This window comes from Choloepus didactylus, chromosome 12 (genome assembly GCF_015220235.1).
Source record: "Choloepus didactylus isolate mChoDid1 chromosome 12, mChoDid1.pri, whole genome shotgun sequence".
In the NCBI taxonomy this organism is placed as follows: Eukaryota; Metazoa; Chordata; class Mammalia; order Pilosa; family Megalonychidae; genus Choloepus; species Choloepus didactylus.
The window spans coordinates 41,692,022-41,706,589 of NC_051318.1; the positions used below are offsets into that span (position 1 = coordinate 41,692,022).

The window sequence follows — 14,568 nt, forward strand, 5'->3', positions numbered from 1 at the left end:
GGCATCTAGTGGGTAGAGGCCGTAGGATGTTACTAAACATCCTGCAATGGGCAGGGCAGTCCCACAGCAAAGATTTATCTGGCCCCAAGTATGGAAAGTGCCAAGGTGGAGAAACTCACTCTCAACTGTGCTTGATTTAAAACTCCCTTAATTCATCTTCAGAAACCAAAGTTTTCTCCTTGGTTTATTGCGTATTATTTTTTAACATCTCCTGCTGGTTCTCTTTGTAGGTTGGAATTGTGGGAAGAACAGGAGCTGGAAAAAGTTCCCTCATTTCGGCCCTTTTTAGATTGTCAGAACCTGAAGGTAAAATTTGGATTGATAAGATCTTGACAACTGAAATTGGACTTCATGATTTAAGGAAGAAAATGTCAATCATACCTCAGGTATGCAAGTCAGAGACTTCTCACATTCCTTTTATATGGGCACCTAAATTTAATTGCTTTAAATTTTATTGCATTTTATTTGATTGGGTGAAAGCGTTGATCCGTTCCCTCCCAATAGAGCATATTTTTAACAGCCGGTATGTTTATCAGATATTAGATTTTGGTAGTTGGTTTGTTTTCATTGTGTATGTGTGTGTGCGCATGTCTGTAATTTAGTAATAACTTACCCAGATAGCCATCTGGACTCAGACTTCCCCAGATGCTACAGTTTTATCCACTGATAACCACACAATTCTGAGAATAAAGTGACAAACCTTTTGTTTAGCACTGGACAGGTTTCTGTAGGGGAAAAAAGGATTTTAAGTGTCTTAATGATGGAATTTTTCTTTAGGAAATAAAGCTTCCTTTTCAAACGTGATTATTTCTTTGGAGGTCTTTCTTTAAACTGTGGGGCTGTCAGAATTACAGAGCTTACAGGTGCTTTGGGGAGACTTAGAATCCAGCCATTAGTAAATGATTTTAACCAAGAGGCAGTAAGGAATATTGGATAAGAGCACAGGACAGGGTATTCTGCCTCCTGCACCGCAGTTTTCTCACCCTTACAAGGCAGGACTGACTCATAATGTTGTGCAGACTACGTTAGAGTGTGTGGAGCACCTCCCGCAAACCCAGTGAGTGGTTTCTGTGATGGTGGAGAGTTGAGTCAGGAATCTCTTCCTGGGCTCAATTTTATTTCCTTTTATTCTGCTTCTGTACAGAAGGATGACATTGGTAGTGTTCTAGAGACTTGGTTATATGCACAATAGAAACTCCTGCCATTCCTTGCACTTCATCCATTCAACATAAATTCAGGAAATATTGGGCGATTACTCTTCTCCAGATACATAGCCATGAGCAAGATAGATCCTGTCCTTCCCAGCCTGGAGCTTGCAGCCATAGGGCCTCCACGGCTGCTGGGCAAGAACTGGCAGGGTCTTTCTTTTCCCATCAGAACCTCCACTCACACATATTCCAACTCCACGCTTGCTGTTTGTTTGTTTTTTTTTTAATTTGGTGTTTTTTACACTTCACAATCATCTGTCCTTCAAAGGGAGCTAAGGAGCATGCACATGCGCACACACACACACACACACACACACTTATTTGAGAAACACAGGGAGGAGACGACAAAAAGCCATGCATATGAATATAAAGAGCTCTTAAATGCCTATTGATCAAGAAGTATATAGAACATGACACCCAAGGGAAGGAGAATGTAGACTTTTATGTTATGATCAAGTGCAGCTCTTGCTACCTACCATTGACCTATAAAGATGATTGGAATTACTTTAAGTAATTTGGAAAACAAGATATCCTTTTCAGGGAAAATAGGAAGAATTTTCATCTTATACAACCTCTATACTTAAAGATTCTCTCTGTTTCTTGGAAGTGTGACTTAGTGGTTACAATAGAAATGTGAATTTAAATTCCCAAGTTTTATATTTTGGTTGTACCCATCTCTGAAATGGGGCTAGTGAAATTTACTTAGCAAAGATAATGGCTGTATCTGTAAAGTGCTTTCATATTCTTGGATGAAAGGATCTAGAAATGTGCCCTGCATTACTTTTAATGCTCCTTAGTAAGAAGTGTTTGTATGCTGTTGTACATAAAAGAACTCTAAATGAAGAATAACGTTAGATGATTCTTGGCTCTGCCGGTAATGTTTTGGAAGCACATCTGAGCAAAGACTAAAGACACACCTTGACATCACCAAGTTTTGGTTCCGTTCCATAAGTTTCCACCCTATTTATAAGCATACTGTATGTATATATACTCCGGGAGAGGGTGCTTACAAAACAGTGCTAAGCTTTGTATCCATGCAGATAATGATCACGGCCATTGTAAACACAGCACCTTTATCTTTTAACTTTACCTGCCTTTATCTCCAGGCACAGTGTTGGTTGATATAAGACACATATTCTGCAGAGCCTGGACAACATGCAGAGGGTCCCAGGAAATCGTTCAGGAGGGAGCACAGAGTATGGGATGGAAATCTTTAAGGAGTATAGATTCTGAGTGTCAACACGACCCCAAGTTTTATTCTGACTCTGCCATATCTTAGTGTGTGACCTTGACGAGGACACTTAGCCTCCAAGCTTCAGTTTCCTCGTCTGTAAACCAGGACTAGCAATAACAATAACTACCTTGCAGATTTGCTGTGAAGGTTTAATTGTATGAGGAAATGTTTGTGGCCCAATGTCTGGTTCTTAGGAATTCTCAGTAAATAGTAACTAGTATCATTAAGTATTGGGATTCTGGTCTTTCAGGTATTATTTTTACTTACGTAAATATGGTAACAAATTCTGGAAGGACTTTGCTCTTTGATTTATCTTTGTGTTTTTGTGATCTTTGTGACTTTTTTACATGTGCTGCTTATAACAGGAACCAAATTATTTATCAAAATGTAAATAGTGAAGGGAAAAAAATGAACAAAATTGTTCTAGGGAAAAGTCCAAAAGAAAAATCTAGCAAACATTCTTCCCACAAGGAACAAGAGGTGAGACTATCACTTTTCCTTATGTTTCCTGGCTCCTCTCCCACCACAGCTCTTACCAGCTTTCCCTCCAACTCTTATGTACCCTCTACTCCTGTCCTCCATGAAGCCCATGGACAAGTGCTTAGTGCAATCCTTGACAAGTTACACAAGTATTAATAATAATTCATGGCATTCGTGAACCCTTAACATGTTTAGCCTCTTGGCAACTCTCTTGTTTAATACAACAATTCTATTGTTGTTCTCATTTGACAGATTTAAAACCTGAGACACAAGGAGCTTATCCCACGTAGTGGCAGAGATAGGATTCAGATTTAATTTAGGGAGATTCCTGACTCGAGATCCAGTGTTCCTAACCACTCTATCAGGGACTCCAAAACCGTGTTGATTGTCATCCACAGTAAGAGCTCTGCTTTGCTTCATCACTCCAAGCACACATGCGCACACACACGCAAAGAATCAGAAATTTCACAAAATAATATTAACTCTTACTCTGTGCTCTGCACTCTGATATTTTCTATTATATTCATTCTATTCTAGTTAATAAAAAAGAAAAAAATGATGGTCATGACCCACAAAATTGATTTCATGATCCATTGGTTGCACCTGCAGTTTGAAAAACACTGCTTCCCTGTCCTCATCTGCTTGGTTGGGCTCCTACTGCATGTTAGCACCATGCAACGAGCCTCTTTTGTGTTACTGATTCTCTCAGCTGTCCTGCAAGGTGGGCAGCATTGCCTCACTTTCCAGTAAAGAAACTGAGGCATGGGGAGAGTGATAACTTGCTCCAAGGCAAACAGCTAATAAGTAGTAGAATCAGAACTAAGGACTATCTGACACATGTGCTTGCGTGTATTTCTCTCTCTCTCTCTCTCTTAATAAATGTTTGTTGAGCTGAATGAATGCCCCATCAGATATTTTACCCATTATTTTTCTATCCACCCCACTCAAAAAGCACTCCCCAAAAACATAACAACAACAGCAAATATAGAGCAAAGTGAAAGACATTTCCTTTACTGCTATGTCCCTCATTTGGTCAGTTTGAAAGACTGAACTGTTTGTGATTTCTGCCAAAAAACTCAAGTCACACTCAGCAATAAAGGAAAGTCAGTTTAGAAACAGGAATGTTCCCTCAGGTATCCTGGGCTAAGAAGTGTGCCCATAGAAGATACCCAGAATCTTACCTTGCCGGAGCTGACACCCCTTTCTCTTTACGTATCTAACTGGCTGCAGAGGTGGGAGAAAGCCTTTTGGTGTGCTTCCTTCAAGTTCCACAGACTTGTCTATAGCATGGAAGTTTCCATCCCCTTTTCCCCAAAATGAGTGGGAAGCAGGGTGGCCAGTGTCTCCAGTGCCCTAATTTAGGGAACCCAGGAAGTTTAGAGCAGATTCAGAAGAATGGAAACAGTGCAGTTTCTTCGAAGTGCCTGATTTAGTTGAGGCAGGTCTGCATCTCCACGGGCTCCTTCTTCACTGAGATCCCGGGACTGGGCGAGCTTAGGTGTTCTCTCTGTTGCGTTCCCATCCCCTTAGCTTATGGTTCAGGTTTCTCTCTCGCCCCTGACCCCCACCCCCCCACCCCATGTGTAATTTAGAATCGGGAGAATAGCAGGGAGGGTTGGTTAGGAACAGGGCAAGTGAGCGGTGACATAGCAGCCAGGGTCTAGTCAGGGAGTGCAGCTTTAGCAGACACACTGTAGTCTTACAAGTGTAATCCTCAAATTGTGTGTAAAATTTCAGGAACAAGCAAAAACTAAAAATACTTCTTAAATACTTTCAGGAACTAATAAGTGCCCTTAAAAGGCACAGGTATCTGAAATTGATAGTTCCTTTAAGCTCATCACCTAAAGCGGCTAAATGCGCTCCCCCCAGAGAACACCACGGCGCAATTACATTCAGGGAATAACTTGCTTATCTGGAAGGATCTGGAAAGATGAATTTCACAACTTTTTTGCTTAGATTCTCTACAGCTAGAGCCCCTATCCTACTGGCACAAAGAAAATGTTTTCAAATGAGGAGTAATTCCATGCAAATTCAGTATTTATCAAGCATCCTAAGGGTTGGCACGGATCAACAGCTGTAATCTTTACTGTGATTAAACAGATGCGTTTCTTATATTTAGTAGGGGGTTTTTTTTGGTATCAAAGCAAAAGCTAGGTATTTTTTAAAACAGTCCACTCAGCTATTTTGGTATTTTTGTTTAACTTCTCTTTGGTAAGATGAAAAAGGTTAACCAGACTGGTGTCTCTTTAAGACTTCTTTTTTATTACCTGGTTTTCTTTTCTTTTATTCTTTTCGAGAACAAAATTCAAAGGGAAAGAGGTGTATATGCTGTTACTAGTAAAGAAATACAATTGGATTCTAGCCTAATGCAGCACATCCTTTGTTTCTGCACACTGACGTCTTCATTAAAGCCGGTGGAACTGCTCCCTGGAGCTGGTGACCTTTTTGTATCTAAAGAGGACTTTACATGGCCTTAAGTTCTTTTTTGCTTTGTGGGTGAACAATGTTCTTTTCTTCTGAAAATGGATGATGATCGGTTCATTCCGAGGCTACAGGTTTGTAAAAGAGAAAAAGAAAAAAAAAAAGGAAACCAAGATTTAAAGTGACTTCAGGTGATTCCCTTATTTTTGAATAGGGAGATGAACTGTGCTTAATAAAGGTTCCCAGGATTTGAAAATGAAAATGCAGCTCTTACCACACCAGGGAGCAACAGGAGTAGCTTACTCTTGAGTGTATCTTTTAGTGAGAGAAGTTTTCTGATTTGGAACCAAAAAGATTAGGGGAAAGTAAAGTCTTTGCTTCTTCTTGTCAGCTGGTAACCGCTTGTACAGCTTTTGTCTTGGTCCCAGGTCATTTTAAGCATCTGAAGGTTAGTGGGTAGAATTTCTTTTTGAGATAATGAGAAGCTTGCCTTCTAGTAGAGTCTACAAAAGGTCTGGTAAGACTAGTTTTCAGTCTGTAGTTTTCAGTCTTGCATTTGTGTTGAGAGATGATCAATTTACTACACTAAATGCTTTGATTCAAAGTGGCTGTTTTGTGGCCACTTCCCTGTTATGAACTTGTATTATGTTGGCAACAAAGGAAAAAATTACTACTGAATATGGCATAAAGGATAAAAAAAATGCATAAACTTTAAACTGTGATGAAAAACAGGTTTGATACTGATGTTTCATTTAAAATGTTACATTGAACAAGGGCCTTTGTTTTCCTAACTGGACTGTGCCAGATAACTATGGAGGCGAAAATAAAACTTATTAAATTAGGTTTAAATGTGTACCGTCAAAAAATATATACTTAGGCTAATAAATTTTGTATATATTTACATGACGGTTGTATGTCCTATCATAAATCCCTACCCTGAAATGTTTTGCCTGCAAACATTTTTACAGCACTCATTTATAAGATTAGTTTATTAACTTCATTGCATGGAGGTGGGTACTTTAAATAAGAATTATCTACCAGAAATGATAATTAATTTGATCCTTATCTGCTCTTTCAGTATGTGTCTACTGCAAGGACTTTTATTATCATTTGAAGATAATATAATGGTTTCTTATTTGGCAAGCGGATGAAAGTCAAATGAGTAGAAACCAAAATGAACACCATGTATAAAACACATTGGCATATTAAAACAGACATTGTTAACAAATTGCCTACTGGTTTTAAAGAAAAATATAGCTTCAATCAGTTAATGTTTTATTAAATCATTCTCCTTATTCAACAAGTTTTGATTGAAATTTTACTCATTATAAAATATGTATTTGGCAGGTCATAACAAAGAAAAATATTATTAACCAAATCATTTTTTTCACCTAATACTGCTTAATAGACATGAGTATTTCCTAATATTTCTTTTAAATTTACAGTAGATTTAAGTGGGGACCCTATCACAATGGTAAATGATTAAACTTAAAATTTTTCTTTTTACGACAATCAACAGTAATTTGGCAATAACTGGCAAAACCTTCAGGAATACAAGGTGTTTGAGGTCAATGTTTGAAACATAGCATAAAGCAGCTGCAGATCTTTTCCAGGGGCTCAGTAGTATGCTACCCATCATTCTACAAAGAATAGCACTTGAGTCCCCTGTTCCTTGGAGATGTTCTTCCATTTCAAGACCTTTCCTAAAAAGAAGCAGGTGAGAGGGAGATGACAGAGAGGGCCCTGATTATGATAGAGGTGATTAGACTCGAAATACGTATTTCCATGCCTGTTCTTTTTAACCACCAAAGCCACTATGCCCAAATGTCCTATTACCATGAACCCTTCCATCACTTGAAGAAAGTTCCATCTCTAAAGAGCAAAACAATTTTTGGATAGATCAGCTAAGCAAATACCTCTCTAGAGTTATACTATGAAAATCCAGATGGACCCTTCATCAAAAACCCTAGGATTGTTATTGGATGTGATCTGAAAAATTCGGGTAATATAAACTGTTTCAGACAAGAAAATGGTTCTGTCATTAATACAGGCAAAGAGACCACCTCTTACTTCTCCATATAGGCTAAAAGCTGAGTCCTTTATCTGCCCTCTCTCAGCCCCTTTCTCTCCTCAAACACCAATCCCCAGAGAGTCTCTGAGTTCTGGCCTGTGAGTGGAACACTGTCCATAGGTCAGAGCCCTTGAGTGGAGGTGGGAGGGCTTCAAATAGTGAGGAAGGACCGTACAAGCCAGTCCTCACCTGGCCACATTGTTTCTGCAAAGCCGGTATGAACAACTAAAGGAGAAATTACCTGGCTTGTTGGAACCTTAGAGTTGACAATTACAAAGAATAAGATAAAAATTAAAAAGGGAAACCTGAACTCAGTGGAGTGATAATTAGTCCCCTGACAAGGAATTTCAACCATTGCTTAGATGACTGGTTATTTTGACTTTGACTTTAAATTCAGTTCTCAGAATTTTTCAGTTCAGTTCAGTAATCATCTTGAAACATTGTATAACCAGGGATTTTCAGTGCTTTTGGGGCGTCTCATCCACTTACTCTACTTTGTACAAATAAAGCATCCATTTTAGTGTCTTTTTAATTTTTGGATTTTGCTTAAGGATGCATATTTTTTGGTGATGCACCATCTGTCTTTTGTATCCATTTCTACCTCATGGGTATTTACTACTGAGCCCCTGGGTAGAAATGGATATAGAACTTAGACAATAGAGGAAGGAATAAAAGGTACCATTGTCATTCTTCTCCATGGCTGGAGGAAAGAGAAGTCTACCTTCCTAATCTTTCTTTTCAGGCTCTTGAGAAGTGAGGAGGAGCCTTCTCTCTCCAGGGCAAGGCGAGTTTTGAGGCTCCTCATTCATTTGAGTAATTCTCAGGTACCATACTGTGGAACAGTTATCTCTTCTCGTCCTCCCATCTGTGCATTCCCTTGTCCTGCCACCCTCACTGAAAGTAATTTGCTCTTTGCTGCTGCCCATAGCCTTGTTGCCTGGCTTACTGCTGTCTCCCAAAAGAATCTAGTCTAGAAGTTTCTAGAAGAAAACTTTTAGAGGCCTTGATTTACCAGATTCACTCTTGGAACCCAGAATGAGGCATCTATTTCAAGAGTAATTTAACCGTGAGCTCCTCCTGAAGCAGATGAATGGGAAGAGCTATTTGAATTTAAATAATTTTATTATGACACTTTTCACAATGGGTTTCAGGTTATCCTGCCCTTGTGGTTAATAATGAGGTTCTGTGAGGCATGTAACCCTGATACATGGACAAGATAATGTGGGTATTAGCTGATGAAAAATCAGAGGCAATCCCTTCATGATGTCCCATTTGCACATGTGCAGAGATTCCCAATCCTATAAGTCTGACCAATGGAAGAAATATCCTAATTTATCCTTCGGTGCAAATGTGAAAATATTTAACAGTCTTGCTTTGAGGCACAAGCTTCAACTAATCATGCTATTGGTATTTTCCAGCATTGGAAATAAATCCAGGATTGACAATTAATTTCTCTAACTCTCTATCGAAGCAAAGTTCCTCAAATAATTATATCCTCTTCTTTCCTATTTAAGCAGATATTGCTAGGAAGTCATTTTTAAAAAATCAAACCTTCCTTTTTCTTCTTCAGTTTCTTCTTTAGATGACACACTTCACTGGGTTTTTTGTCGTCGTCGTTGTTAGTGTTCAATGGTCTGGAGGATATTTTGAAGCGGGCCTTGTACAATAGAAGATTAATGGAGAAATTATAAACAAGCATATGCAACCTTATAATGAATGATTATAGTGAATTTTGCTTTTGGCATTTTAATTCTATTCTGAAAGTTAGCATTGGAAAAAGAATGAAAAGAGCTACAATAATAACATTAACTATTTTGGGGCATTTAGGAACCTGTTTTATTCACTGGAACAATGAGAAAAAACCTGGATCCCTTTAACGAACACACAGACGAGGAATTATGGAATGCCTTAAAAGAGGTAATTGGTAAAATGTCACTATCTTCCATTTGTTAGCATCAGTATGTGTGTACACATGTTTATATTATTACTGGTAATTAAGGGGAGCTTACTGGTCTAACTAACTTTGTTCACCAACATTAATTTCATGGACACACTTAAAATGTGCATATTGATGATGATGAAAACCAGCAATAAAACACCTTGTGTTTTCATTTTTACTTTCGTCCTAGATGCCAAAGTAACTAGATACATTACCTTGTTTGTCCTTAACACAGTACTAACCTCAGAGTTACGTATGTGGGTTCAAATGCTGCTAGTGACTGGGTTATCCTGCACAGTATATTTCACTTCTGTGTTCTTAGGAAACATGTGCTAAGTGGAGACAATAATAGTTTTTCTCTACTACCTAAAAGATAAATGACATTTTACGTATAAAGTACTTTGAAGTTCTATAAGAAAGTGTTTGTAAATGTAAATTATACAGTTAGAATAATCAGTATTCATGATGATTTTTATTGGCAAACGTAATATTTAATGCTGCAAAATGAATGCAAGTAGCAGAACGCTGGAACTTTTGCTTGGCTTTTACACTGCGTACATTTCTGGAGGATTTTCTGTTATTTGTGTAGTGGTTCCTTTTGGACCAGCTCTTTGAATTTCCTCTCCCATACATAGAAAAGCATTTTGACTGTTAAGGTGCTGTTGGTTGTATATTTTAACACTCATTATTTTGTGTATATGTCCTAGTTCTGCAAATTAATTCTAAGCTCCTTGGTGCCAGAAACCATATCTTAGGTTTCTGATCCTTCATAGCACCTAATTCAGTGTTTTTGCGTTTAGTGAGCACTTAATAAACATGTATTGAACTTTTGATTGATCTCTTCATTTCAGAAAAGTGAGACTTATTCCATTTAAAAAAAAATTAGCAGGAATCATAGTGATCAGTTCCTTAGCACTGTTGTTTTTGTTTTGAATCAGTGCATTTGTCATTGTCATCCTTCCAGGGATAGTGCTGAAATCTTTAGTTTATAGATGAGTGTCAACTTCGAGGAACCGCATTTGGAGACCAATTTCATGCCAGTAATTCTTGTTTGTTTGGAGGCATGTCAGTGCTGTCTTCACACGTCCTCCCTGCTTTCCAGCAATTGTGGGGATTTTATTTTCCTAAACTGGGCCAATTGCTTCACTATCTTCTGCTTGAAGAATGATTGACTTCTGATTTCATTTAAGCTCGTGAGTCTCCACAGTGAAATTCGAGAAGAGAAAATGTAGGAAGGACAGTTAACCATCAATGTAAAGAAAGATTAGATGATCCATTGCTCTAGAACTCACAGGATAAATTTAATAGTAAAATTGTGACATACCTTAAATGAACAAGAATTACTGGTAAATTATGTTTCTATTTGTTTCAGAGCTTGGGCTTTCTCCTTATTGACCCTCAGATAGTAAAATTACTCTAGAAACCCATTGTTCCATGGACAGTGAAGAAATAAGAACATGTTAATTGGGACACAGTTCAATCAAAAACTTTCTCAGAACTTGGCTCTAACTTACACTTATTTCATCTGTAGTAGGCAAAATTAAAATAAAATTTTGTAGCCTCTCAGGGTTCTAAAAATGGTGAGATGGTGGAAGTGGCAGATAAGACCAAGCACTACCTATATTTAAACTATATTTGCAGCTTTCTGTAAATAGAAATACATGAATACCCTATAAGGCCTGACTATAAAGTGAAGCTAGTGGTTTCCATGCATTGCTTATGCAATTGACCTCATTAATCTAATGATATCTCCTAGGGTGAGAAATTATCCCCTCATTGTGTTTCTGTATAAGTTATTTCTTTATGCTATTAATGTTTTTCAAGGAAAGATGTGATAGCTTTCCTTAAACTTAGTGTACAATGTTGCATTTACAATGTGATTCCCATTATTTTTAATTATACAGGTATTCTAAAGCCTGAACCTAAGAAAAGCACGTAAATATTAACAGCACTTACTTGGGAGCCGTAAAATAATGGATGAATTTTATTTATTTTCTTTTTAGCTTTTCTGAATTTTCTACATTTTCTCTCATGCACTTACATGGCTTTTATAATCTTGTTGGGAAAAAAGTCCGAGTCCTCCTAACAGATGAAAAACTGTGACATTTTCACAGCAGTAATTAAAGTTTCATGACAGCTAACTTTGAAACGTTTGGATCATTCTGATAGATTAGAGATTCTTCACCTGGGGTCTTTGGAATCTCGGGGTCTTCTAATTATGAGGTCAGAACTTACCCTGTAAACTCTTTGCAATTCTGTGCACGACATTCTGTGCATTTTTCTGGGGAGAGATCATCAAATGATTCAGGAACTCCACTCCAGTGCCATGCAGGTTCTCTGGCTTTCTCTGTCGTATGCCATCTGCCATCTCCATGGCTTTCTTTTCCTTCTCTATCCCAATCCAGAGCAACCTAATCCTTTGTGCTCTTCAGTGGGTGCAGTAGACCTTGTATCTACTAACAGCTCTCTTCAGAGTGGTCTAATTAGTCAGTTTACATATGATGCCAAACTGACAGTGGGAGTCGAAACTCATAGGGCTCACTTTTGAGGTTCATGCAAAAGATGCTATTATTTTTGCCTTCTTGAACAACTTCAGATAAAAAGAAACTATGTTTATTCTTTTAAAGCCCCCTTATTTCTGTGTCCCCTTCTCTCTTAGAGGGTAGTAAGAGCTGAAAAAATAGGTTTGTCATTCAGAAGAGAGACAGACTGATAGATGTCCGTCTCATCTTGGTTATTTTTTAAAATATGCTGACAGTTACTTCAAATACAGAAAAATAGCTGTTAACTGAAGAAAGTTCATTCAGAACTAATGCTAGTTGCAACACATAAGAAGCAAAGACAGTTCTGTAAATACAGCACAGGTAATGACTAAAGATGTAGCAGTGTGTCGGACAAAGATCAAAAGGTCACAGTAGATAAAATTCTGAAAATGAATCAGAGGTACATCACTTCTGTTATAAAAACAACTTTAATGCTGGGATATACACTTAAGAGTATGTCATGCTACAACTGTGAAGAAATCATCTAATTATGTTCAACATTGATAATATCTTTAATAGACTACAAGTATGTCTCATTATTCAGGAAACCAAGATACATAAATCTGAACATATGCAACTTATACATCAGGAAACATGTTCTTCAGTCCTTGCTTCCTCAACATGTTGCATTTCCAGGTCCTCTACACCATGTATTTCAGTAAACAAGCTCCCCCTTAACTTCGTTTTCCATTCACTTCACTTCCATTCTGGTGGTTTGCTGTTGCTTGCATTTCAATGTCTCTTCTTTTCCCAGCTTACATCAGCTTTTCTTTTTTTTTTAGTACACATAGTAGGTTCCTTTGAAAATGCTTATGATGATAGAAATGGGGTGTCTGACAAGTTCAGCTTACTATTTTCAGTTTTGCTGTAGTTTCACTTGATTTTCCATGTTTAAAAATATTCTGAAGTGCTCTAACATGGAGATGTATTGCTTTGAGTGGTATTATCCAATCAGTTTTCCTTAAATGTTTATCCACATTTTAAAGTATAATGTTGTGATATCGTGGGGCCAAATAATTTTTAAAGTGAATATATAACTTTTATAATGACATTTAATAGGAAAGTGGTATTTTATATAAATTATATGTTTATATTGGTTCATTTTCTAATGTATAGGAACAGGCATTTCACAAAATGAGAGGTATCTGCAGCTGCATTTCATACATTCAACAACTATTTATTGAGAGCTCTTTACTTTGGTTTTATTCTAGATTCTGGGGCTGTAGCAGTCAACAGCAGAGACAAAGTCCTTATCCTCTTGGAGCTTATATTCTAATAGGGAAGACAGAAAATAAGCAGATGCATATGTAATTTAGAATGTCAGATACTGATAAATACAATAAAGAAAAGTAAAGCAGAACATTAAGAAAGGCCCACTGGCAGCATTATTAATGATAGGCTGTATCTATTGATCTCTTTACTTTGTATCAAGCTCTGTTTTAAACTTTACATGCCTTGACTCATTTTACACTCCCACCAGTGTTAGAAGGTATACACCTTTATAATATTATTATCATCTTATTTACAGGTTAGGAAGCTAAGGGGGAGAAAGTTCAGGAGCTTGCCCAATTGGTAGAGCCAGGCAGGACTTGAGCCCATTCTGTCTGGCTTCAAGTTCGTAGCTCTTTATTTTAAAACTTTTCAGATCTCAGGTATGTTGAAGGAATTTGCTCAAACAAATACCATGAAATGGGTCAGATTAAGCCAGGAATTTATTCTCTCAAGGTTTGAGGCTGGGAAAAAGTCCAAATCAAGGTGATGCTCTCTTCCCACATTCTGGAGCTGGCTGCCGGGGATTCTTTAGTCCTTAGCTTGTCACATGGCAAGGCACATGGCGGCATCTCCTAGCCTCTCCATTCTCTTCCAGGTTCCACTGAATTTTAACTTCTTCCTGTGGCTTTCTCTCCTTCCTAAATTTCATCCTGCTTACAAAGGACTCCAGTAATCTGATTAAGACCCATCATGATGGGACTGGTCCACACCTTAACTGAAATAGCCCCATCAAAAGGTCCTACTTGTAATGGGTTCACACCCATAGGGATGGAATAGATTTAAGGATATGTTTTTCTAGATTACATGTAACTTTATATCACCACAGAATCGTACGATGAATACCATATACCCTTCACCTCCATTCACCAATTGTCCGTGTTTTGCATTTTCTTTCTCTCTTGTACAGTCCATTTATATTTTGCTAAACCATTTGAAAGTAAGTTGCAGAAATTTTCAGTAAATTGCAATTTACCCTTAAAGATCTCCTAACAGCAAAGGCGTTCTCCTACATGATATAATACAGCTGTCTCACTCAAGAAATTTAATAGTAACATGATGCTTTTACCTAATATATTTTCAATTTCCCCAGTTGTTACTCTGGGTTACTATGATATACTGCCTTTATTGTCCTTTCCTCTATTCCCAGTAATTACAACTTAAATGTATAACAATTTACAGAGGACCCTCACATCCCTCTCATCCTCACAACCATCCCTGATTCATAAATGAGCAAATGAAGGCATAGTCTCAGAGAATAGTCTTCTGGAAAACATGTTCATTGTTCTTCATCTCATGACCCTTATTCCTCTTAAGGCAGATACGGACATCTTGAAGGTGGGTCAAAACTTAGGTATGTGATGAGATGTCACCTTAGTGCAAGTGTGAGATTATTCCTTCCA

General features: G+C 37.7%; 1 protein-coding gene across 5 annotated transcripts in view; it reads left to right on the top strand.

Moving 5' to 3' along the window:
• ABCC4 (ATP binding cassette subfamily C member 4) overlaps positions 1-14,568 on the top strand; it is a 278,085-nt gene that overhangs the window by 219,848 nt on the left and 43,669 nt on the right. For all 5 annotated transcript variants that reach the window (XM_037800386.1, XM_037800387.1, XM_037800388.1 and 2 more), the window contains exons 26-27: positions 231-386; positions 9,242-9,331. In XM_037800386.1, coding sequence (XP_037656314.1) covers positions 231-386; positions 9,242-9,331 — 246 coding nt within the window. The remainder of the gene's footprint in view (positions 1-230; positions 387-9,241; positions 9,332-14,568) is intronic.